This window comes from Ischnura elegans, chromosome 10 (assembly GCF_921293095.1).
Source record: "Ischnura elegans chromosome 10, ioIscEleg1.1, whole genome shotgun sequence".
Taxonomy (NCBI): Eukaryota; Metazoa; Arthropoda; class Insecta; order Odonata; family Coenagrionidae; genus Ischnura; species Ischnura elegans.
In genome coordinates this window covers 21,762,703-21,789,372 of record NC_060255.1, presented here as the reverse complement: position 1 = coordinate 21,789,372, position 26,670 = coordinate 21,762,703, and the positions used below count along the sequence as shown (strand labels likewise).

General features: G+C 37.2%; 1 protein-coding gene across 5 annotated transcripts in view; it reads right to left on the bottom strand.

The window, feature by feature from the left end:
* LOC124166359 (solute carrier family 12 member 2) overlaps positions 1–26,670 on the bottom strand; it is a 296,758-nt gene that overhangs the window by 61,937 nt on the left and 208,151 nt on the right. For 2 of the 5 annotated variants that reach the window (XM_046543838.1, XM_046543839.1), the window contains exons 2-10: positions 17,247–17,406; positions 14,208–14,303; positions 13,408–13,661; positions 13,087–13,201; positions 10,214–10,353; positions 9,382–9,582; positions 4,432–4,663; positions 4,208–4,329; positions 1,465–1,600 (exon numbers count right to left, since the gene is read on the bottom strand). In XM_046543838.1, the coding sequence (XP_046399794.1) occupies positions 1,465–1,600; positions 4,208–4,329; positions 4,432–4,663; positions 9,382–9,582; positions 10,214–10,353; positions 13,087–13,201; positions 13,408–13,661; positions 14,208–14,303; positions 17,247–17,406 (1,456 nt within the window). Of the gene's footprint in view, positions 1–1,464; positions 1,601–4,207; positions 4,330–4,431; positions 4,664–9,381; positions 9,583–10,213; positions 10,354–13,086; positions 13,202–13,407; positions 13,662–14,207; positions 14,304–17,246; positions 17,407–17,729; positions 17,750–17,878; positions 18,043–26,670 lie in introns of those variants that run through there. The other 3 variants (XM_046543840.1, XM_046543842.1, XM_046543843.1) reach the window with 3 other exon arrangements.

Genomic DNA, 26,670 nt, shown 5'->3' with positions numbered 1-26,670 from the left:
TTGGGCACATAGTCTTGTTATTTTAGACTGCCTCAATGACTCATTGAATTTTCATCACCGCAGATCTTTTTCTCAGTGACAAGAAGGCATTGCCTGGGAAAGATATTACCCGGAGAAGTGGAAAAATTGGAATTAATGGTCACATAGCAGGATTTTTAGGCACACACAACAGCAAACAATGGAAAAAATGATTACTGTATAACGTGCACGGGATCTGCTTATAACCCACTCCCTAGCATTGATCACTATGCGTGTCCGTGCGTGTGTAGACCAAAAACGTCTAGTAAACTCATACCCCAACAATTAGGTTTACACCAAGAGGATTAATAAGTAAGAGTAGTATTATTTAAATTATATTTTCCCTATGAGCGAGTGAAGATGTGAGCCTACCTGACAGGATGTAGACAAACTTATACTATTTGCGGAAATTTGAAACGTATATTTGCAGATGCTGCGGAAACCTTAAAACCAAATTTTACTTAGGAACCAATTTCTATAAATCTCTCCATCCTTCCATTCTCCCTGTTGACTATGATAATGAACACGAACAGCACTTGCTTTAATGCACTTAAGCGGTCTAGTCTTTTTTGGCTTTTCCCCTCACTGGCAGTTTTAGTTTCTGATTGCTGCACACATTTCCACAGCACAACACTGCCAGACATTATTTCCAATATTTATGACCGGGTACACATTTTGCTTGCTCAAAAGCAAGGGTTCTTGATGGTAGACATTTTGAATACAACCAGGACTTAAAAGGATTATAAATGTGATTGGAGTTATTATCTTCTTCAGTTACAAATTTTTGAAATTCCTTCCAAAATGTATCGGTAGCCGCAGAGACAGCTTTGAGTCTTTCCCCTTGAATGAAATTCACAAATGTGTGCCATTTCTCTGTTAAAAACTCATTAGTGGATGCATTGAACTCACCTTCGAAACCCAATTCCTTATGAAAAAACTTAACTTTATCTGTGACTGAAGAACCAGAACTATCAAGTCCATAGATGTGCTTTGAAATGAAGGTATGAAAGCAGTTTTACCCTGAAGTCAAATTTAAATTTCACATACAATGGTATCACTTATCAAATTTTCCACAATGGACGATAGCTTAGGTAGAAGATTTAGGTTTTAGGGTGAGTGGTCAGCTAAGGTCATTAGTACATACTGAATAGCATATTTTTACATGCTTAATGCATTCACATTAGGTTTCCAGCTCCACTTTGTACAATCACTGAATAGGAAAAGAAATTTGGTATCTACATTGGACAATCATTTCCTTTTTCTGGCCATAGTTTTAACACTATAATTTCAACACCTTGATAATTAACCACAGTGCTGAAACTATGATTAGAAGAAATAAAAGTGAGGAGCATACTAAGTGAAATTTCTTTTCCTGCATTTTACAAAGAGAAATTTAACTGAAACATGGACTAAAGATTAAAGTTTTTTTTAGAATATATTACATACCTGGCTTTCTATAGGTAACTATTAAGTACAAGGCAAGAACCACAGCCAAAGTAAGCAGAGCAGTCCACCAACTTATGAGGAACATGACAAGGACGCACATTATAGAACCAGCAAGACTCATCCACATGTTATAAAACTGCAAGAAGAAATAAAGAAAAATGATCAAAAAGAATTGACAAATTGATCCATACAAAGCTATTATACAATGGAAATGATACTGCATTGAGCTATTCTCATTGAAAAACATTTTTCTAATAACTCGTTATTATATACTACTAACTGCATGAATGTATCATTGTACGGACTCCCGGGCCATATAAAATTTTTTTCAGAATCTGAGAATAATTTACAGATTTTTTTCAATTTAAGTCTTATACTGCACTTGATTACATTTCCCATTGAAATAACTTCACCCTTAGCCGCAAATGGGTTTGATGCAAGAGTTCCTTTCTATTATCTGTGCTTATGAATGGAAGGCTAGGTACAGTTTATGAAATGTATAATGAATGTGGCTGCAGCACAAGTATTTTACAACACAGTAAGGAAAATATCGAAGAAAAATACATTTACATGCATATATATGAATTTAAATAATTGTCATTGATGTACTTCAAAATTATTTTGAATTTCCATTACTGTTGCCATCAAAGTATTCATTGGAATCCCATTTCCATGCAGAAAAATAACCTAGATAATCTGTAAACGAGACAATTAGGAACCAGACAATCGAGAGTTTACAGTATCAAAAATCGAAATAAATATGTATATTGCTCTGGAGGCAATGAATGGGAAAACCGTGGCCACATAGTCCCTGGTTATCCTAAGCATATAAGTACATATATTCAAGTCATAGTTCTTCAAGATCGAACCACTATATCCTTTGCCTACCAATTTAATTCTTCCACTTACAGATTTCTATCCAGATATTTTGATTCGTTAGAATAAGACCATAAATTTTAATTCTAAAATTGAAAAATTAAGGGCTGAAAAAGTGTATCCTAAAAGCTTCATGTCAAATTGATGTAGAATGGCCCATAAAAATATCGAAAGTGCTTGTTACTTACTGACCAGAGGTAAAATACATTAATGCTTTCAAAAATTTTTTTTCAAACGAACGGAGTATTGATGATAGGAATATCCTTGATATAAATGATAGGCATTATCCATGACTCATACTTTGGTTGATTCAAGAAGTATTACATACCTATTGAAGTCAACTCTATTCATTCTTATGATAGAACAAAATCAACGTAAACCTTCAACTATAGCATTGAGACCTGATTTTCTCACAGTAAGATCAGTTATTCACTGAATCCTCATTAGTCATTTACCACACTGGCCAGTGGCGCTGACTCCATGGGGCCTGAAAGGGCCCGAGCCCCCTCAAAAATTCATTATGGGTGTGAGGTGAAAATGTGTCAGGCTTGTCAATTTTCCTGCAGGTCACTGTTGGGAGCAGATGCAGCTCAAGGAGTGGGGAACCACATCTTTTTCTTTCTCCTTGACCTTATTGAAATCTATTCCACCAAACTGCATTTCATGTTCCTCTTTGATGGCGTAAGAATTTTACTTCTTTAGCCCAAGCATATTTATCCGAGAGATTAACTGCACTTTCCTCCTCGTGCGTCAAAAACACAATGGCACCGTTCCTCACAATGTCAAACAAAATTGAAATTTTGTAGAAAAACTGACATTGTAGGTGTTAACAACATTAATCATGACACAAGAGGAACAACCTGTTCAAGCACTAGCATGTAAAACTTGCCAGCAGGAGCAAAGTCTGTGCCAAAGGAGGGGAAAGGGTGAGTAAGTGGTGTGGGCCTGGGTAGGGTGCAGGGTAGCAACCTGGGGGGTGCATTGCATTACAATAGATGATATCCCGTAAACACTTAGAGACACGTCAATTCAAACAGAAATTCGGCCCTAAAGGGCTTTACTTTCACGTTTTGCATATGGAAATTACTTTCTCTGCCCCAAAAAATTCAATTTAGGGTCCTCAGTACTTCGGGCCCTTGGGGCATGGGTTGCCGTTATTTTAAAGTAACCAAATTTTAGCCTGTGAATATAAACCTCATTTGGATCATTTTCAGACTACGAAAACATAAATTTCCTCGATTCTGAAAAATAAGGCCCGGCCTACTGAATACCCAACATTCACCCAACTCTGGCTGATTCTGGGGTTAGCTCTTCTCTCACCTACCCTAAGCAAACCAACAAGTTGAATCACTGAGTGATTTAAAAAAAATTTATTCCTGTGCCACCAAAAATAGCACCATTGGCCTTTTACATCAGGGTTTTTAACTTAACAATCAAACATGCACAAACATCAATGCCCTGGATACAGGCAACCTACCCAGGTGGGACTCAAACCCATGACCTCTTGTGTGGCAGGCCCCACCGCCACTGTGGCCGGCAAATCTAGCAATAAAAGTAGCGCAGAAAAATTTTCAAAAGACCTTTTAAGGCTGTTTTACACGGTACACGGAATTGCGCAGTCTGACGTACGTGTGAAGGCGCAATCAAAATTGCGTGGTGTAAAGCGGTGAATTACTAGAACACATGCGAGAATGCGTGGATGCGAGACGGCGAAATAGCCCCTGTTCTAATTTCGTTCATGCATTCGTGCAATTCCATGCCATTTTAGAAATTAATGCAGCTCTAACCTGCGCAATTCCGTGTACTGTGTAAAACGGCCTTTAGAAATGGTTCCATAGCATACTTCTTTGCCCATGCTGAAGCTTACCTTGAATGTTGGTCTCCATCCAATTGGCTTAATCAAGGATGCATGGAATGTACTGAAGTTAATTAAGGCATAAGCAGCCAGGAAAAAGTTTGAGATGAGAGGAGCTATAGCATTCAATTCACCTGGACAAATGCAAAATAAAAATATATTAAATTTTCAAGAGATTTACATTAATAATTTATAATACATGTGTTTGAAATTACATACTCAGTATTTTGGCTTACCAATTAGTATAAAAGCTACGGCAATGAAAAATGTCAAAACATATCCCCTAACTGGCTCATTGTTCTTTCCAAAGCCACGAGCAAACCAAGTGATGTATGGATAGAGCTCATCCTTGCACAACGCTTGGAAAACCTTGGGTGCAGATACAAGGCTGGCCAATGCAGATGACAGAGTGGCAGCAAAACAGCCAGCATATATTATGGGCCCAAAAGCAGACACTAATTCCATCACCTGAAAATTAATAACAAAGAGAGTCATTAATTTGAGCCATTATTTCCAATGAATATGTACAGACTAAATTCATCCTCAAGTAAGAAAAATTCCTAACATTGAGATTATAGGGTACCTATATACCTCCCTACAGTGGCAGATTTAGGGGGAGTCACAGGGGTCATGACTCCACCCCCAAATTTGATCAAATTTTTATTAGTTTAGTAGTTTTTGTATCGTTTTAAATGGAGTGCATATGCAAATGCATGGCTACAAGTCCAAAACACGAGAGAAGTTTGACTTGAATTTATCATAGCTATTTAAAACATTTTACAAGGGAAAATTCTCCTCCCACCTGGGGATATTCCATACCCTCCGGACCCAGTTCATGACCCCAGCCCCAAATTTGATGCTGCATCCACCCCTAACTCCCTGAGGGTTCGTGGTCCCCAGAAAAATTTGAAAATGAAAATTGTAGTGGCCACCCTTGACGCGTTGCGTACTTAAATTCCTAGGAATGCCGATTCCGGGGTGGAGGTGTTGAGATTGGAAATACCGTATTTCTCCGAATAGTCCCCCCCCCAAAAGTTGAGGCTTCAGTTTCGGGAAAAGTAAAAAAAAAATGCATCTGAATATAGTCCCCCCTGTACTTTTACCACAGGCATTTTTGGAAAAAAAAGGGGGGACTATATTCAGACATATACGGTATGTGCCTATTAGGGCGTAATGCCTTTGGTTTAAACATGGTTAAAAAGCTAATGTTTAGAACATAACTATACCCAATCAAACGTTATGATGCATCAATTCAATATGAATAATGAACAACAAATGAAAACATACTAACGAATACGTATTGTACGCTTTAAAATTGTACAGTTTGACACACCTAAATGACGAGAATCTTCGTCATCCATCCGGAACATTCAGGAAAAAAATGACGAGAATTCTCGCCATCCGTACACAACGTGTTGAGACAATGCTGGCAATCCCTTTCAGCTTGTATAATAATACAAACATGTCATTAAAAATTAGCCTTACTTTAAGTTCTGGGTTTTAGGTCAATTTCTTTTTTAATTTCCAGGAAGGAAACAACCCTTCTTGATATTATCGCACTCCCTACAGCCCGGGAGGGTAGATGGTCCATGACCTCCCCCAGCCAAAGTCTCTGGCTATACTCATATTGAGACCAAGAAAAATTATGCCCAAAAGACTTGGTGCATTATTTTAAGGGTAATATTCAGAAAATTAGTGATTTTCTATGCAGCTAAATTATCCCTCCAACATATTTCAATTTTTCCAAAGTTTTAAATAAGAGAGCATGAACAGCGATTTAATATTTAAACTAGGACCAGCACACACTCCTGCATTAAAATATTCCTAAAGGAATGGCTTTTTCTTGGAACAGTTAATGACTATAGTTCCAAGAATACCAATGAAGGGCTTTGTAGAATATTTTAACACTTTAATATACCACGGCAATCAACCTCAGCAACACTGACAGTTAACACCAGATCTCAGTTTAATGCTGCTCATTGGTAGCATAATGAAAAATGGACGAAAGATTTTTTTATGATTTTCCAGTGAAAGTTAATGAACTATTGAAGATTTATTTTGGTGGCAAATTTTTGAAGTTGCAAAACTTCAAACACAAAGCACTAGAACCCCAGAAGTGGTCATTTTGACCAGTTTTAAAATTCATTTCACTGCATTTACCATATTAACACTAGAAGGACGGCAGGGGTCATTTGACCCATTTTCAGAATTCAAATTTATTTTTCTCTTATTAAAATATTTTTTTTAATTTTGAAACTTTTTGACTTTGTTCATTTTGGTCTATATTTTGATAAATTAGTGAAAATTCAACAATAATGTTTTGTTTTAAATTTTTATGACGTGTTATACCTAGAAGGACGGCTAGGGGTCATTTGACCCACAACTGGTTTTCGCGCTATTTTCTTGCCCGTGGGCACTTTAGTGCCATGTATATCATATAATCAGCAAGAGGCTAGTGTGGTAGATGATTTGCTTCATTTTGAATCTGGAAGTACCCGGTTCAATGCCAGTTTCGCCCCAAGGGCTCCTATCTGTATTCGAAAACCTAGGCATAGCGACTTGTTGTGCACAATCTTTCGATATTTTTTGGGCAGCAAAGGGAAATAAAGCCTTTTAAATCCTTGATTTGCGTAAATTCTTGTAATTATGATATTTAAATTTTGTTTTATTTTTTGTTCAATGATTATTGTATTACCCACACCGGAAAATCGTCACGTATCCCAAGAATTGTTTTCCGTCGTCCAAGATTCAGAGCTCTTAGAGACATTATTTTCAATATCGACTCATCAGGTTTACGAATAACTTTCATTTTTCTGGCCTGACGGCACTGTCACTAGACCTAGCCCCTTTGCCGTATGTCCAGCATTAGTGCCGCCTGACCCCGTCGGGGTTTGGGGCGGGTTGACTGCACACTGCGTCCTAGGGAAAAATCCTGTCTCTTTTTGAGAGAGCGGAAGAATAGGGTGGACTGTAAAATTCTACTGTAAATCCTACCCTTGGAATCCGCACGTAGGTCGAAGAAGAAGCATTACTGCAAGTTCGTGGAAGATGCGAATCGGGATACGGTTGGCGGTTGAGTCCCTGCCTTTCGAACGGCAATTAGCGTTACTTCTGATAATTTTGTCCTTTTGTATGAATTTCTAATGCTCTCCAGCTCTCTATACCTCCAATGCAACTAGAAAAGGCTCTACCATAATGCGCTTTCGTTTGTAGATTTTTTCGCATGCATATCAGTAGCGAGTTGAGGAAGAAAGTAAGAAGTCGAGAAATATATCAAGAGAAGAGAATCGTCGCGATTCAAATAGCTGTAGGGAATATTGAAGATCAGTCTGGAAGTGAATCGTAAACATCAGTTCAAGGATATTCTGACCAATCCATCAACATCTGCGTGTGATGGATGCAACGAAGTCCAAGATAGTGAATCCGATGGCGACTTTGGCGTGATAGCAAATGCACAACTCTATCCAACAAAATGCAGCTTTACTTTTATGAGGTAAATTCCAAATAAACCAAACAAATTTGGAATCGAGTACTGGGTTTTGACAGATGTGAAATGAAAATACAGCCTAAATGAATTTCCATATTGTGGCAAATATTATGATTGGCCATCAAATCAAGCGTTGGGGAAATAAATAGTTACTAAAGTGACCGTAACATACAAGAATTCAGGAATAAATGTAACTTGTAACATTTATTTTCCATCCATCCTGCTGGCAGGAAGTCATAAAAAAATGGAAAACTTCTCTTGCATGGACTATCTGAAAAAACAGGCGTGACGCACAAATATCCATGACCCCTAAAATAGTCATTCAACGCGAGTGTTCAAAAATACCTTAGGCCATACTCTTTCGTAGAATCAGGCAAACTAGAAAAATAATGTACTTTCGCTCAGCAGCATGATCTCAGACGACACTTTCCGAAACGAATAAAAGAATACCAGAGACCATCCTATTTCATAATAAAAGCAAAGTGGGAGTAGATATGATGGATAGCATGTATCAATTTATTCACACGTCTCCAAATCCAACAGCCATATCTCCACGGGCACAAAAAAGAAAAAGGTGCCAAATACCATCAAATTGAATCATTGCACCAATTTCCTTTCCATTTTCCAAATTCCTTTTCATGTGCAAATGGCTGGTGTCCTAACACCCCCTGCCACACGCTTTTAAGCGGCTTGCGGGTTTGTGTATAGATTTAGATGTAGATGAATAAATCGTCCAATGAACGCATTCAGCGCAAAAAAAATATTTTGTGGAAACAGCGCTGAAAAAATACTGTCTGTCTGAGATTTACAACAAAGTAATACGTTTTTAAAATTTTAATGCAAATTTTGTAAACCCAGTACCCCTATTGTTTAAACATGTAACACAACTATTGTATTGACTGTATGTATTTTCATTATTTGATTTGCAATCGACTACTACATACGGTTTAATTCATGATTCTTTAAAATAATTGTTATTAACTTTTGACGATGGAAATAACATTTAATAATGTTAAATAGTGTTTTAATGAACTGATTCAACAATTAATACGATTAAACTGAATATTGGTTGAAAATTAGGCGTTTTATTCCAAAATACATTTTAGGGGTCAAATGACCCCTAGCCGTCCTTCTAGGTAGCGCGAAACTCCCGTCCTCCTAGTGTTAATGAATCAATCAACTGAGCTGAAATCTTATGATCCTGTTAGAATCAATCTGATTTTATAGCATATCGATCCTTCTCCTAAAATCACATTTTGAAAGCCTAAATTGAAAATCTGAGATACTTAAACACCCTACCACTGCAATGTCAATAAAATATAGAAATCAGCATACTGAGAACATGCACAAAACTAGCAGTTCAGTGAGACTTAATACATAGTAGCCATTAAAATCTTCATAAGATGCAGAGAAATATTTTAAGAAAGAAAATTATAAGTTAAAATACATATCACGCTATGTCTTACTATTCACATCATACACTTTTGCATGACATCTTGTGAACAAGTCAAAATTTTTTAACACGAATAAAACATTTTGCACCATTCATTATGCACATAATTATTTTTTAACAGTAGCAGCTACATGACTGACTGTGCCACTTGCCACAGGCAGTCATTTTTAGCAGTAAAAGGGTATGATGTGCCCATAAAAAGAATAAGGAGGTAGAATTCAGGATATAATGGGCTCGATACTTTACCTGGAAACTATTGTGTAATCCCCAGGAACATTTCTCTGTGCGATTTGCACAGATGTATGCTGTGCCATTAATAAGCTCGGACACAATACCACTGGCATCTCTTTCCACAGTCCAGCCAGCCATTAATGCAAATAGCAAGTATGATACAGTAGTAACTACAATGGCAAGTAGAGTACCTTTTGGAATGGCTCCTTGAGGATCCTTGAAGATAACAAAAAAAGCTCAAATTGGAGTAGGCAGTTGCTGATATCGACAAAATTGCATGTTTTATAAAGCTGAATTCAATACTGACTTGAGAACACAACATTTTGATATTTCCATGAGAATCCTGCATAGAACTGTGGCCTACACATAAGGGTGAAAAGCCTAAGTTTCCTTAGTTCAAGTGTAAGCCCAGGTGATATTTTTTAATGGAAATTAGTGAATTTTTTCTCCATTCACATGGCAGATGGGAAATTAACACATTTCAGCCAGCAAATAATTAAATGTGTGCAAACAATATACAAGTTTGAAATTACATTTTAATCAATTACCATTTAAATACATACTCTGTAACAAGTACATATGTATATGTATACCTTCTGATGGCTTGATAACCAAAACTGGTGATATGAGTCAGGTTGAAAACAATTACAAATCTCAAGCATTTACTTAATTTAAGTATGGAAATATTCCACAAACTTAGGAATGAAACACCAGGTTCTGTTTTTGTGAATCAGTTATTAGACTAATTGATCCAAATTGTTAAAAAATCTAGCCAAATCCATAATTTTCACTAAAAAGAATTTATGTTCGCATAAAATTTCATAGAAAAAAGCAATTAACTACTTACAGATAGATCTCCAGAAATATTGGCACCAGCAAGAATACCAGTCGCAGCAGGAAAGAATATGGAAAATACTGAGAAGAAATCATGGTCCACATTTTCAGCGTAACGGTAATCAGGCCAAAAATTCTCTCTGAGCAATTCTACTGCAAAAAAAATACAGAAAACAAACCAGTAGTTAGAGAATGTGGAAGAAAAATTAGGCTCAGAGACAGAAGGCACACTATTTGGAAGGAAAAGATACAACGATAAGTGGATCACACCATTTGGAAGGAAAAGATCCAAAGATCACTGAACTGAAGAACATGGACAACGAATGAATTTCGAACTGAAACAGTTGAAGAGATTGATGCTATGGATAAAAATTTATGTTAAAAAAGAACCAATTCAATTAACAACCAGCATAAGAAACACTACTAACATACATTTGGAATACGAAGTCTTTTGGCCCAATGAGACTACTTGAGTAACAACTTTGGGGGATGGCAGATCATTACTATCCACAGTGCCTTGGTAGCATTATATACCTATTAGCGATAATAAGCCTGATGTCTGATTTGTACGGACAGGTGGCTTTTACATGATAATATTTTACTTTTAAACATTATTTGTCACTTTGGTTAAATAAAAATACATTTGTGAACCACCTCAAAAATTATTTTTGCAACATGTAATGATTTTTTCTTGTTTATATAGAATTGATTCTGGCTATTTACGTGAATATTAACTTTTATTTTTACATTGATTGCCTTTAAATTTAATGATTTTAAATGTAAATAATTTTTAAAATTTACTTTATCTTAAGTAGTTTATTTTAAAATAATGATTTGTGGTATCATAGAAGTATTTTTTATACCTCCACCAATGTAGCCACCCCCAATACCGTATTTGTCTGAATATAGTCCCCCCTTTTTCCAAAAATGCCCTTGGTAAAAGTAAAGGGGGGGGACTATATTCAAACCCATTTTTTGAATTTTTTCCAGAAACTCAAGCCTCAAAATTAGGGGTGGGGGACTATATTCGGAGAAATACGGTACATCACTGGCAATTCCACTAGTTTTATTCACAACATAATGGTTTTGACAAAGAATGTCATCATCAGCTATGAAACACTGTGTTATCCAACACATAGGTACTATATATGTACCTGTGTTTTCTACCACACTGTTTTGTACATGATAATGATAACACTATGGTCTTATGAATAAATCATATGGAATCACTGAGTCTTCACTTGTCAATCACAATGAGCAGTAAATTCCACCAAGTTACAACTGAGACAACTACATTCTACAAGGCTAACCTCCAGAAGCCAGTTCTTAAGTCCCCAGGACTTATTAACCCACAATTTCTGAAGGAGTTTGTTTATTGGGAAGTAAATTAAGGTTAAGTGATCTGAATGTGATGAGTTTGACAAATCCTCTATGGTTGGGATAGGTTTGGAAGAATGGGAAAGTGAACCTAATGTCATCATTCTGGGTGGTGCAAGCCACTACCAATGAATCATGATTTTTTTCTGCATCAAGGGAAAAGTAACCTATTCCTAGAAATACAATGAACGATGATTTTTCTATCAATGGCTACTCGCATCTAATTAACTTCTCCTCATTAATTCACTCATATACTAGAGCAATGTAGAGCCAAAATATCACCAATCATTTAAAAATTAATTTCAGTCAAGTTAAATTTTCATCAACAATCAAGACAAAATAAAGTATGATGTGGGTATGTAGGAGAATGAAGAACGTGAAGCGGATGGAGAGGAAGAGGAATGATGAAGTGCTGGACATTGTGGGTGAGGAGAGGAAACTTCTAGAGAAGATATGGAGCAGACACAGGGTTTAGATAAAGACCAGAATCTTGGACTGGAAGGGATGCTGACAACCGGGTTAATAAAAGTGAGAATTTTTAGGTAAGCAGGGAAAGGGGATAGAATATACAGCATGATCGGAAATAACCCTGTATATTCTATCAGAGAATTTCTGACACCCTGTATATAGAGATTGAAATCGAATAGGCCTCACTTTTAATTGAAGAGGGAAAATCAATTTTAGATGGAAAAGGAGCCGAGGTGACTACATATGTATAAGTCTAACTCATCCACTACAAAAACTATTAATACCACAAGTACTTACCAGTTATCACCAAACATTTTAAAATATACTTTAGATGAAAAATTTGAAGTAAAAATTATCACGAATAATTATTTGGTCTCCAAGGGAATTCATTATTTGCTATGAAAAACAAATATGTAATGCTAGTAGCTAAATCCTACGCTTAAGTATGAACTTCTTTGACTTGCATAGAAACAAAGACAACAATCAAATTGCTGCAGGAGAAAGGAATACTACCAGAAAAAAAAAATTTGTAAGAATGGCCACAAGAAAAAAATGCACATCAGACGTCGAGTTGAGTCCAAATGCTCTAGGTATGAGTGCTGTCCTGCATCTGTGAACATGCGCATTCTGCATCTGTGAACATGTGTCCTGCATGTGAACATCTGTCAAATTATTATCGAGAACATCCGTCTACCTTTTTTAACTATCTTTTGCTTCCTCCATTGCTGGGCACCAGAGTACTCTTTTATCAAGTTTGACAAGCTGGAAATGGGTATGAGTGATTCTTTCGATAAGGTTCGTTCTTGTTGGAAAAGATTTTTAGGATGTGATCACCAGTTAAGAATATTTGAGTTTGAATTTGATTAAAGAATTCATTTCCCTCATTTTTGAATTGTTTTGACGACTTTAAAATGTTTGACGAAAGTACCATACCATCAAATGGGTGAAAACAATCACGGATTTCAGGGGGCTTCCTGTCTTCATTTTCTCTCAACTATGACATTGCACATAACAGTAGGAGTATACTATTAGTTTACTTACACTTATAACCAACAAATCCCCTAGCTTCCTCCTCGGCATCAAGGGGTCCAATGAAGGTCCCAATAACAAAATCAAGCATAGCTGCCAACAGTACAAAAAGGAGCACCAATTGTGCCTGAAAAAATTAAAAATATCACTCAATATGACTCCGACACTTTGTTCCACACATGAATAATTACACTGCCTGTTACTTTATAACATTAGTGGACGATCTCAAGAATTACAGTAATAAAACAATAACCTCAATCCTTGAACATTTCTGCTAAGCAAATGATTTGACTGATCTTCACATAATTTAGAATGATTTTTCTGATAACATACCTTAGCTTCCCACTCCATTCCAATAACAACGATTCCTAGCAGTAAGATGATGGTGATAGAACCAATGATTCGAATGTCATGCATTTTATCACCAGATATGGACAAGTCATATGTACCAAGAAGGTCTACCATGGCTTCACAGAAGCCCACAACATACATGGCACATGCTACAGCATTTGCCAATGAAAAAATGAGACCTATAGAGCCACCAAACTCGGGGCCTAGAGATCTAGATATCATATAATATGTGCCACCTGAAAGAGAACAGAAGCAGATCAGTGCCAATTACTATGTGTTTCACTCATGAGTAACTAGATACTAAAGAATAAAAATTATCAAAATAGTGGAATGAAATTTGATCATGCATAAATAAGAATTAATTGGTGGGTATAGGCTTGGATTATCTTTTACCTCATCCGTGATTATAAAAAAATTAGGAAATCAGTGAAAATACTGCCTACTTGATATTATCATTCACACATCAAATGCAGTTTTATAGAAAGTACCTATTAAAGTAATGATTTTATACAAGGAATATACACAATTATTGACTAAAAAAGGACGTGGAATTTAAGTATGTACTCATTAAAATTAAATGTAATTTTTTTTAAATTAAAAATGTGACATCTTAATAGTATAGAAATTATATTTGAACATTCTTTGATGCTAGCAAAAGTAATGTTATCATCACATCTCACCATCACACACCACAAAAAGAATTATAACAATAAACTGAGATTATTATACATGATGCAATTTAAACTAAGATGCATTGCAGTAAGTAATTAGTAATAACATACCTCCTTTAATTTCTCCATTAGTACTAATTGCAGACATTGACAGTGCAGTTATAGTCGTGACAACTGAGGTGGATATAATTAATAGCATAGCCTCTCCTGGAAAAGCAAAGTCAACATTTTGTCAAACTACACACACTTATTTAACAAAAATAGCAGGGCATTAGAGAAGATAACACAGGGAAAGACATTTGCATATTAAAAGATCAATTCATTTCTGTATTAATGATTGAATTATTTTCAGCAGGAACCTTTGCCATACATTCTTAACAGGACGTTTAAAGGAATTACCTTCACGAAGCTGTCAAATTAAATGGTACATGTACGAAAAATGAGGCTCGACTTATTTTCCTTAAAAATAGCTTATATGTATAAAGAGAAATATATGTAAATATGCCATTCTACAAGCAAAAGTCAATTTTCAAACTTGAAATAGTATCTCCGACTCAAAAACATTAAATTGATTAATTCTCATAAACTCTGGGAAATAATTTTATCTAATTTACCAATATATTCCATGGACATAAATAAGAAATAATTGTTTGAAATTAAAGACATGGTCAGAAGATGCCAAACTACATGATTGGCCTGATTACAACCAATAAGGGAAGCACGGTAAGACCTCATAACCACGGGATAAAATTCACTAGAGATCTTTCCCTTACATGAAAATGATTCTTAAAAAAAAACACTAATACAGTGTACCAGCTTCAACTTCAGCCCACCTGAGTGGGTATCTTTATCCATTTGAGTACTATCATTATTATTCCCCTACTCTGCGATCATAAGGTAAGTACTTTTGGTTGTTTTCAAAAAGTAATTTCTGTGTCTTGGATTATATTGAAAGTATTTTGAACAATGTAGGGTTTCGTTTCCTTTAGAATATACTTAACGTAATCTGCAACAAATCATGAATGAGGCTCATTAGCAATATGGCTTATTAGCACGGCACACGTTTTTCTCATAGCAAAAACAAAATATTTCTCAGCAAAGGTTTAAACATTGCAGAGTATCATTTACCATCATATTTTACACATCCTTCCAATTAAAAAACTGATTTTATTGGAAGAGGAGAGCCATCAGCTAATATCCCTATTATCTAAAATTGGGTCTGGAATAACTTAACTGAAAACTTTAAATATTAGTCAAAATAAAAGAAAATACAGCAAAAAATGTGTCATGGAAATACATGGACAACAAAGGCATTAGCAATATAGATTGCAGACTAAATAGATCCTAAATTCATTGTAGATAAAACGATAGGACTCTATGGCAAACAACCTCACCCTTTAGACATGCTTCTCACTATCATGCTCAGAAACATTCCTTGAAACACAAAATTTGGGTCACTAAACAACTATTGATTAATTCAGCAAAACACAGCACACTTTTATGGCAGCAAATGACTGTCTTACCTCCCTTGATTTGTCCATTCGTTGTTATTGCAGACATAGAGAGAGAGGTAATTGATGTCACAAATGAGGCAATAAAAATGATTGTACAGCTACCACCTGCCAAATTTTTACGGCTGTTATCAATAATGAAATAACAGGGATGAAAACCTCTGGCAATAAAAATTTGCAACCGAGGATACGCATACCCTAATTATAAATTTCCTCATTCCACCAAACATAGTTTGAAGAAATGAGATATCTATAAATGAAGCCCCAGTAGAATAGAAAAGAATGATAATGAGGAAAGTTAACCCAACTGAAAGCAACTTAAAACAACATTCGAGGAAACATTTCGGAGATTTCGAATGAGAAGGATGTCTGTGGTGGTAAAAATCAGAGGCTTTATCATCACCTGATGCACTAATATGAGTAGCATACAAAAATGTTATTCCAAATTTCTTTTTCTTTTGCTCCAATTTGGATGCTGTATCAGTGCCCACTAAAAGTTATTCCCCATAAAAAAAGCTGCTTTGGAAGGAAAAATTTAATACTCCTTCCTTTGCTAGCTATTTCAAGTTTTTGTCAAATTCTAAATTACATTAACATCCATCACATCTTTCATCTAATGATTATGTTATGAAATAATGCAGATTTTGTTTACATCAAAAGGATTGATACTTTCTAGCTGTATTTAACCTTTCCTCAAGGTTTAGACAAGCATCGCCGCATGAGCCTGAATTAAAATGCAGATTTTTAAAAACAGTTTCCAGAAAATATGGCACTAAATTTTCTATCATCAGTTTATAAAGCACCTGAAAAATGAAATAAAATTTTGCAAAGAAAGAATTTACTTTGCTTCCTGGCAGAACCTCATAAAGTACTACCCTAACCAACACCAATTAAGAATGGATTCAAAATGAAGTGGAACCACATAGGAAGAGCACACTTGCCTCAGGCTAGCAATTGCTAAAAATAAATAATTCAATTAAAATACAGCTTTGTAAACCTACTGATCCAAATACATAGTATAAACTCTCACCTGCGTAACTGCAGTGTGCAAGTGTACCATTTCACTAAAAATTTATTTACAGGGAATATAACAACTAAGACATAACATGAAGTAACGTAACATGGTGCCATGATTTATTTATTAAATTCTCATGGATTCAAGGAAACTGATACTAAAACTTATGGTGTAAACCAATATGATACTTCCACTGCACAAACGCTCAACAATCGCCCACGAGATCAAAACCTCTTATCTAGGAACCTAACAATACGACGTTTGTGCTCATCTGGCAGTAGAAGGAACACAAACGCTTACCTCCAAAGCTTGGATACTTGGAGGTGAGAGCATGCATATAGTTGAGCTCCTAGATGAGCGCATTTGATCCAGTGGTTGATTGTTGAGCACTTGTACAGGGGAGGTATCAAATAAAATCTCAATCCAGTACAACAAATATGATTAAATATTTATTTCAGATGTAGCATGGTAAGAAACAGGTATAATGCACTAATTTTCTCAGTGATAATCTTCCTTTCTCCACACGAAAAAAAACATTCTTGATAAATTCTGTCCTGAAGTCTATCAATAAATGTCAAAAGAATGATGCTATTATTCAGTTCTACGACAAAGACGGATACTCACCAATTCCTGCTTGAGCAACAACCCAGGAGAGACGAAGGAAGAGCATAACACCCCAAATGTTCAGCAGGCATCTTACTAGCACTCCTTTTATCCAGCCAAATTTTACCATTCCCTCACTCTCGCCAACATTCGTCTTGGCATTAGCTGCCTGTGTCCCTGGCTGAAAGAAATAGAGAATGTAAGTTAGTTGAGAACTTATTCAATGGAATTAATATAGTGAGATGTATTAATAACAACTCGAGACATTTTTTTTTCACCAGCAGAACTTTATAGCTTATTGCTATCCTTATTTAAATCACTATGTATGATTATTGCGACGCTAAATCTCAATACTTGAGAATTTATTTCAATATCAATAACATATGAAATATTCTTTCAAAAGGGCTACACATTTTTTAAAATGCATGAATAGCATTGTCTCGTCCATCTATCCATAGGTAAATAAGAGAATATGCTTAATAAATACTATAGAATTAAGCTCACGGAATATCAGATGCCAAATTGATACAGATCTTCGAAGTTTTGCAAACATCACTCATATTGAAAAAGTTTCCGTTACTAATATCGTACACACATAATACATATTATCACAATAAAATTAACGTATGGCTACAAAAATTCAAAAGCATTACACGAACTCAATCCCTAACATCATGCAGGAAAATTCTGAACATATTCTTGTTTCACACAATTCGAAAACTTTCATATTGATGCGATCAAGCATCGTTTTCACAAAGGCTTATCCACTGGAACATGCACAGCATTCTATCACTCCTGAGTATCAAATCGTACTCAAGTACCCCACAAACGAGGGTTTTCCGGAATTTGGTCAAATGCCTTTCACTCTATCATTCCTTAGAGAATTGGAAACCGAACTGCCGCCACTACACGGCTACTTCAAGGTCAGGCTGAGACCGCTGCTGGCGCTGCCGGCACGTACTGAGTCGCCACTTCGCGGAGAAATCAGAAACTATTCGGATAGCGTCCCGTGCTTACGGAAGGGCGCAATGTTGAAACGGTGATTCATTAATGACAACGATATATCACTCTGCGCCATCATTCCCACAAAATTGGCGACATAAAAATAAGAGTTAAAAAAATATAGCTTCCAAATAACTTCCTCCTTTAGTGTAAATTTAAATTATTTTCGCGAGTATTCCATAAGGGGGAGACACGAAAATACACAATAGGGTGAACACACATTTCGGGCGATTAGAACCGAAGAACGAAAAATAAAATTTTCGGCAAAAAGGTGATACTCCATTAGACTTGCGAGCTGCATATCCGCAATGGACTTGATTAAGAGCTCAAGATGGACAAGGCATAACAAAAAACGCGTGATCCATTAAAAAAGCACTAATGAGAACGAATGTTAGAGCAGCGAGGAAGCAAGAGTAAGGAAAGGAATAACACAAAAGTATGCTCAACTTCCCATCCTTTTCTAAATTTACATTGATAAAGCCATGAACTAAATCGAAAAGAGACTCTCAGAGTGGAAATCCATAAGGAGAAAAATAGCATGCTGCGATCCGCTGACGACACATAAGTCAGAGCAGATATGGAGAGGGAATTAAGAAGAATAATTTCTTATTTGAAGCAATACGTCCAAACTGACTGCTTCACTAATGAAGATACGACCAGGAAATATTCCCAGTGCCATGTATAGGGGTACCAAGAAAGTATTTTCGCGATAAATAATTTTTGAGGAAGTTTTCACCCCATTTATGTCAACTTTTTGACTCTCATGAGAATAGCTTTGGATTTAGTGCGGCCCTTTTTTCTTTTGCCCTTTGAAATTATTTCCATCACGATTGGTTGAGCGGGCGCCAATCGCTATCTCACAGCTGTGCCAAGATGTATTTCGCTACCATTACCTCTGTGAATATAACAATGAATGGATTTCCTCCGTGACCTCCAGATAACCAGTTCCTCCTCAGCATCCGCAATATGATACCTATCGACGCCCATATTAACCACGCCACCAGCGTCTTAAAAAGGCAATAAAAAACGTAAAGTTGAAACGTAAAGGCCGCCTTTTTTCGGTTTCGGACCACTGCGTGCCGCGGTGCCAATCACGATGCCAACAGGTAGCTCGAACTTAGCAACGCGCGTTCAATCATTCATATTTTATCGCTCCCCTGAAGTCTCGAATAATACAATGGTGGGCGAAATAATGATGAAAGTAACAATTTTTAAATCCACATATTTTTTCATTCAGTACAGCTAGATTCGATGCCACTGCGCCATCAGCAGGAAACCTCCGCAAAAGGATAGTTTCCTTCAACAAAGAAAACGAAAGGCATTGATTGCGATTCCTTACCCACCAATAGTGTATTCATAATATACAAATTATTTGGTTTTAGAAATCCTATTTCAGACGAATGCTGATGGTCAATTTAAACCGCAATTTGAAAAAGGCCAGATTGACACTAGGTCCCTGTGATGGCACTCCACGTGACATCACAGGGACTTAGATTCTATACGAGTAGTCAGGAATTTTACATAGTCTGAGATTACCAATGCATGCATGAGGCACAGAGCTCAGGGAAACATGTCTTAATAATCACCTGTTAAAATTTGCTGAGGTCGGAAAGTTTCTTTCGTTTGATAGGGTTTAATTAATAATCTTTAATGAAGCCAAGCGCTACCTGCTAGCAGCCTACGTCGTATCAGCGCTCAAAGGCTCAAAGCCTCGCCCCAAGGTCACCTCAGACGGCGACAGCTCGAACCAGAAATACGTCACACGGACTTTTCCCAGCATTCCTACTTAGCCGTCACGTTTTCGCGCGCTTGAAAATTTTCACTTTCCGTTTAATCGCGAAAAATAGATATCGTCATTCGAAGATATAAGAGCGTGAAATGGGTACTACAGGAGTAATAATCTTTCGATTTAGGCAATAAAAAAATAATAGGAAACCACCCTATTCTGGTAAAAGACGCACTGGCCTCGATACTAGTTGTACCGAATAAAAAATTCTATGGATTTAAACATAATTGATTTTATCATTGATTTTACAGTGATATTCCACAAAGTTACACCAGGAAATATTGAAAATAATGGAGGATTCTCAAGTGGGCTAATAAATGTGTTTTTACCCGCCGCACATTTACATGGGTTCACAGAAGTCGCCACTCGCGTCGCTGACGGATAACACGATCCGAATTTCATGGATCGATACGCTATAATTAGTGCTGTTCATGGGCGTACCCTGCGGGGGGCAGTCGGGGCCAGCTACCCCCCCCCCCCCCTTAGAAGCAAAAAGCGTATAAGTCTTTTAGGAAAATCAGGACTGGATTGAAACGAAAGTTTTCTATCATTTTTTTTAACCCACGAAAAATGATATTAGCATAAGACATGTAGCTGACATAATTTTTTCAAGCAATTAATTTTATAAAACTAATAAAGCGTTGTTATAGTTTTCTTAAAATTCTGGCTTTAGTCACCTTTTCCATGCTTATATGTTATTACTTGAACAACCGTGGCTTGCCCTCCCCCCTAGTTTTGTACGCCCTAGGAGCTGTTTACCAAAATTTTTGTCGATGATGATTTGATCTATAAAATTAATAACTTTCCCACGCTAGTGCTCACTATTTTAAAAATCACAAAGTAAATATTGAGAAACAATCGATCGCTCTACCATCTAGATAGAAGTATTCCGGCAGTCTTCCCCACCCTCATGGACTTCCCTATTAGATTAGATAAGGCCTACTTTCTTTCATTATATCTAAAAATTCCTATTCCCTTCCTTCCTCTTCCTCGTTCACCCAACATTCTACCCTCTAACACTATTTTCAACGAAAGACTCAATAAACGCTACCCGCAATTAAGTCCTTTTTATAAGTTAACGGCTGGTGTCCTTACACCACCCGCCATACGCCTATTGAGGCGGCTTGCGAGGTTGTACGTAGAAGTAGAAGAGGTGAGCTACTTTGTATCAAAGGCATCACCCACCGCGGTTGAAACCCAGTTAAGCAGACACACCCCCTAACCTAAAAATTCTGAACCATGAAGGACGAGAGAATTCATATTTTTTATAAACGAGTTCTGAGAATTCACGAAGATTCCACCGTAAAGGGCGGTTTAAAGAAAAACTAAGAAATAAATATAAAATGGTAGTAAAGGAAAAAAAATGTTCATAGAAAAATAAAGCGTTTACTGGACGCCATTCATTATTCTTCTGCAGAACTGTAAGGGGGAATCCATTAATTAAGTGAGGTGTTTAGGGGTGGGGGGAGGGTGTCAAGTGGATTCTCGCCCAATCTCACGCGGGGGAGTGAGGGGTCACGGCAAGTATTGCGTGATTTTTTTCCGCATGAAACAATGTAAAATTGATCTTAGTAATCTTTAATACTAGTCGAAACTCATCATCGTAAGTCAACAATCCTAAGATTGGTTAAACGCAGCTTTTTATTCCTCTCTCATATCACCTTTTGATAGCGACGTATTTCTTCTCCTTTACATCTTTTATAATCTCTCCTATGTAACTCATTCGGGGCCATTCTTTGCCCTTCTTCCCTTCCACTTGTGCTTCAACGATTGTCTTCATCAGGCCATCACGAGTCAAAATATGGCCAACTAAGACCAACCCGTCTTCTGCTTAAGGCTTTAAGGAGGCTTCTCTTTTCTCCCACTTTTTTTTAGCACTTCCTCGTTCCTTACACGGTAAATCTATTTTACCTTCATCATTCTTCGGCAGCACCACATTTCGAATGATTCCACTCTTGACTTCTCTGCTTCTGTCAACGTCCAAGCCTCGCTTCCATAGAGAAACATACTCCACATTTAGCATCTGATGAATTGTTTCCTCACTTAGATACTTGTGTTTTCAGCTGTAGGTAGATTCTTCTTTTTGTAGGAAGCCCTCTTCGCCTGCGCTATTCTACTGACTAATTTTTCATTGCTTCGTCCATCGTTGGTAAATCGACTTCCTAGAAACACTCTTTCGTCTCTTCCAGCTTTTATTTTCCTAGTTTTATGTTGGTCCTGGCCTCCTCTCTTTTGCTGCAAACTAATATCTCAGTCTTTTTTTTGCTGATTTTTATCTGATATCAGGCCATGCCATACTAATTTACTTGTTTTTTATATCCAACGCAATGAAGCATAGATTAATATATTTACACTGAAATTATGCATTTTGAACAATCTCATGTGAGATTAGAGAGAGGGGAAAAGGGGGTCGAGCCAAATGTCACCAAGGAGGGAGGTCCAAAAATCGTCGAAATCACCTCATGTCAGTAATGGACGCACCCGAACAGCAAACTCACACATACGGTATTGACATTGAGTGGAGATGTTACAAATGCCATAAGGAAACTTCATCTTTAAATCCCTCTTTTTCTCTCCGCCCTTCCTAAATTACAAATGAGCGGATGAGACGTTCACACAAGAGAAGTATTACGTGATATTCGAGAGTATTTTTTCGTGTTTTTTTGCTGCTGTTGTTTCTTGTTACCATTGGCGTAGCCAGGAATTTCTTTCGGGGGGCGTGGGGTCCAAAACCAGGGGGGAAATTAAAAAAAAAAGAAAAACAGGATACCAAGTAGAGGGTTTTAAACTAATTTTAACACTTTTCACAATCGAAAAACTTCACTCTATAAAGAAATCTTGTTTAAAGAAGAAAAGGAATTTCTCAATTGGCCGTATAATTCTCCCTGCTCGTCCACCTTGCAAGTCGAAAAAATTTTACTGCGTTGGTGTGCGGGAAGGGGGAGAAATTCCCCGCAGGGACCAAACACCAGCCTCTCAACCGGAAAGCCCAAAAAACACACACAATCACAGTTTCACTCACACAAACATACACAACAAGATCCTTTGTGGGGGCTGTAGGGACCTCCGCTAAGGATTTTTGCTCCACAAAAAACCGGGAATCTTCACAGTATGGGCCTGTTAAAGACAGCCAGTGATCCGTAGAAACACTTGCACTCAATAAGCAATCACTCACCTGTGGATGGCTTCAATGTTCCGGGAGAAAAAAGGTTTGCTCCAAAAGAGCGTCGTCGGGGGGGGGGGGGGGGGGGGGGTGGTCGGCAAGGGGACGAGGAAAACACACGTGCCCTCTTCAGCGTGCTGAAGGAAGAACCAAATGCACTTACAACACGAGGCTGAAAGTGAAAGTGATCTCCTGCGTGAGAAATCTTGTGTAAATTCATTATTTTTCAAAAAATGTAGTTATCTTTTATGAAGCAAAGTTTTTATGTTTCGGAGGGGGGGATCCAGGCCTCCGCGAACCCCCCCTCGCTACGCCACAACTTTATTATTTAACCATTTGTTTACAAATCCAATATAAAACGTCTTATGTACTGTTTTTGAAATTAGTGCAAATAAATACATAAAAAAGCCGCATCAATTTATTTTCCGGAGAATACTTCTCAATTCCATATTATATATATACGTTATTTCTCCTAGGGTGCAACTCTCTGCTCTTAAATAGAAATTATCTGAGAATATAAAGCGGATTATTAACTATATACATACCTGAATCTCAAATACAAAAAAATAACCCCTACGCGAAAATACTGATTATGAATTTACATATTTGAGATACAGGTCAAAAGGGGAAATTCTATATTATTGCAATTAAAATGTTCTACCGATTAAGGTAGGTTTGCATGAAGCACTCACGAAGCATTCCGGCAATTCTCCCTCCCCTCATGGACTTCCCTCGTCAATTCACGACCATGCCTACACCTTTTCATTCTATCAAAAAATCCTATACTCTTTCTTCCTCTCCCTCGTTTAACCAACTCTACCCTCATAAGGCTGCTATGCACGGTGAATGATCATGGCACAATAGGGTGGTTTCCTATTATTTTTTTATTGCCTAAATCGAAAGATTATTACTCCTGGAGTAGGTACTTATTTCACGATTTTAGATTTTTAAATGACAATATTTATTTTTAGAGATTAAATGAAAAGTGAAAAATTTCAAGCGCGCGAAAACGCGAAGGCTAAGTAGGAATGCTGGGAAAACCCCGTGTGACGTCATTCTGGTTCCCGCTGTCGCCGTGTGAGGTGATCTTGGAGCGAGGCTTTGAGCGCTGATACGACGCAGGCTGCTAGCAGGTAGCAGAGTACCCTGCTAGCAGGTAGCGCTTGGCTTAAATAAGGATTATTAATACCTTATCAAACGAAGGAAACTTTCCGACCACAGGCAGTTTTAATAGGTGATTATTAAGACGTTTCCCTGAGATCTGTGCCTCATGCATGCCTTGGTAATCTCAGACGATGTAAAACTCCTATCTACTCGTATAAAAACTAGGTCCCTGTGACGTCACGTTCAGTGGCATCGCATGGGCGCCAATCTGGCCTTTTTCAAATGCGGTTAAAATTGACCATCAGCATTCGTCTGAAATAGGATTTCTAAAACCAAGTAATTTGTATATTATGAATACAATAATGGTGGGTGACGAATCGCAATCAATGCTTTTCGTTTTCTTTGATGAAGAAAACTACCCTTTTCACGGGATCATGCGAGCAAAATAGCACATGTTCTAATTTTCACTGAACGATCATTCGCGAATTTTTCCGTTATGCACGGCGAATGATTTCATTCGCACGATTATTAACCGTGTATAGCGGCCTTAGCACTGTTTTTTACATTCCCTCCTCGTTAAGTACTCGCTCCGTCCATACCACCTGTCTCCTGCGTATTTCATCTAAAAGCTCCCTCTCCTCACCCACCATTGTCCAACACTTCGTCGTTCCTCTTCCCCTCCGTACACTTCACCTTCTCCATTCTTCTCCACGACCCTGATAATTTCAAGATGATAACTCAAGTTTCAAACAAGCAAGGAATTGTGAAAAATGGCGGATTCAGCGGGAGTGAGGCGTCTTAACGTATAACAGGTATAAAATTCCTGACGAAGACTACACATATATTCCGTAGATTCAAAGGAATTTCTTGCTCGAAGAATTCTCAAAGCAACGCATTACGGAAGTTTCATAAAAACTATCTTACACCATTAAGTCTAACATAGAGAAAATAAACATGGCCTTTTTGTTTTACGGGATATAATTCATCGAAAAAAATCTTCCCGCAATGCGGCAGGCGGATTGGCTGGCACGCTTTCAAACGGTCCCTCAATGTCCCTAATTTTCCGATCTGACACTCGTTCACATTTTTTACCCTCCAGGGAAGGAATACACTCCTTAAGAGCATGCCATAAATTAAGCGCAAGGTCACCCAGAGATCGTCACGAAGAGCGCTTTTAAAAGCTTACGGCACGCAAGCGAGAGTCCGAGCTTGAGAAAAACGGATCAACACGACCCCTGCGGATTTATCAATAATCAGCTGACTTATGTCTCCCCGACAAGATTTGAGATAAAGGTATAATTAATTCAAATGAAATAATGATTAATCCCACGTTTATTTTTTCAATGCTAGAGTTTTATTGACCACTTCTTTATTCATATTTCTTTCGCGAAGATTTGAGGGTTTGGATGTGACCCTCAAGAATTCAAACAAAGAAATTGTGGGTTAACTCTTCTCGAGACCAAATATCCTCTTTATTTCAGGTAAAAAATATAATTTCACAGGATGGCCATATAAGGAAATATATTAGTTTATAAAAAAACATATAGCTGCGATAAAGGCACTGGCATAATACTTTTTAGTTTTTTTTAAACAGTTTAATAAACTAAACGTATTGCAACAATGAGACTTAGCAACCACGAACAAATAAAGTAACATTAAGTAGCCTGAGGATGAGCCCCGAGTCGGAGCTTGAAACGTTGGCCATTATGGTTAATTTAACCCGGTGGGAATCCCGAGAAGAGTTTACCCACATTATTCGCCGGCAATGCATCGAATCATATTTCTTCAAAGAATTACTATTTCAAACGTGCCGTAATGAATATATAAATTCATTAAATAACAAGTTACAGAAATTTTCCCACAACACTCCAATTCAACTGTACGATCGACCAATAACTTTTTTTGTATTATTTTAATCTGAAGAGATTACAACATGCATTGAAACCGGAAGTGAAGAGAAATTTAAGTGTTTGAGGAAAATTGTCTTGAACTTTTAATTCACAAATACATTGTAATTCCACTCGGTCAAGCCTGAAACAACTCTTTCCATGCATAAAACAAAGATTGAACAATGAGATTTTTTCATGGCTACAACTTCAGAACAATGCACGCCTCTTTTTTGAACAGGCGAGAAGCGAACTTGTTTTCTCAGTCCCCTTCAAGAACGAAACCTGTCAAACCAATGGGAGAGGACTACGATTGCAGGCTATTGCTAAAATATTAAAGAGGTGCGAAATGTTACCTTCCAGACAGGTAATTTAGGGTAAAGTAGAGTGTCCATGGACATGCAATATAAATGCTGAGGGGAATTATCTCGCAGAAAATAAAAACAAGAGCGATATTCGGGTTTTGAGAACGCAGCCAGGATGTAAAATGAAACATCGCAGATC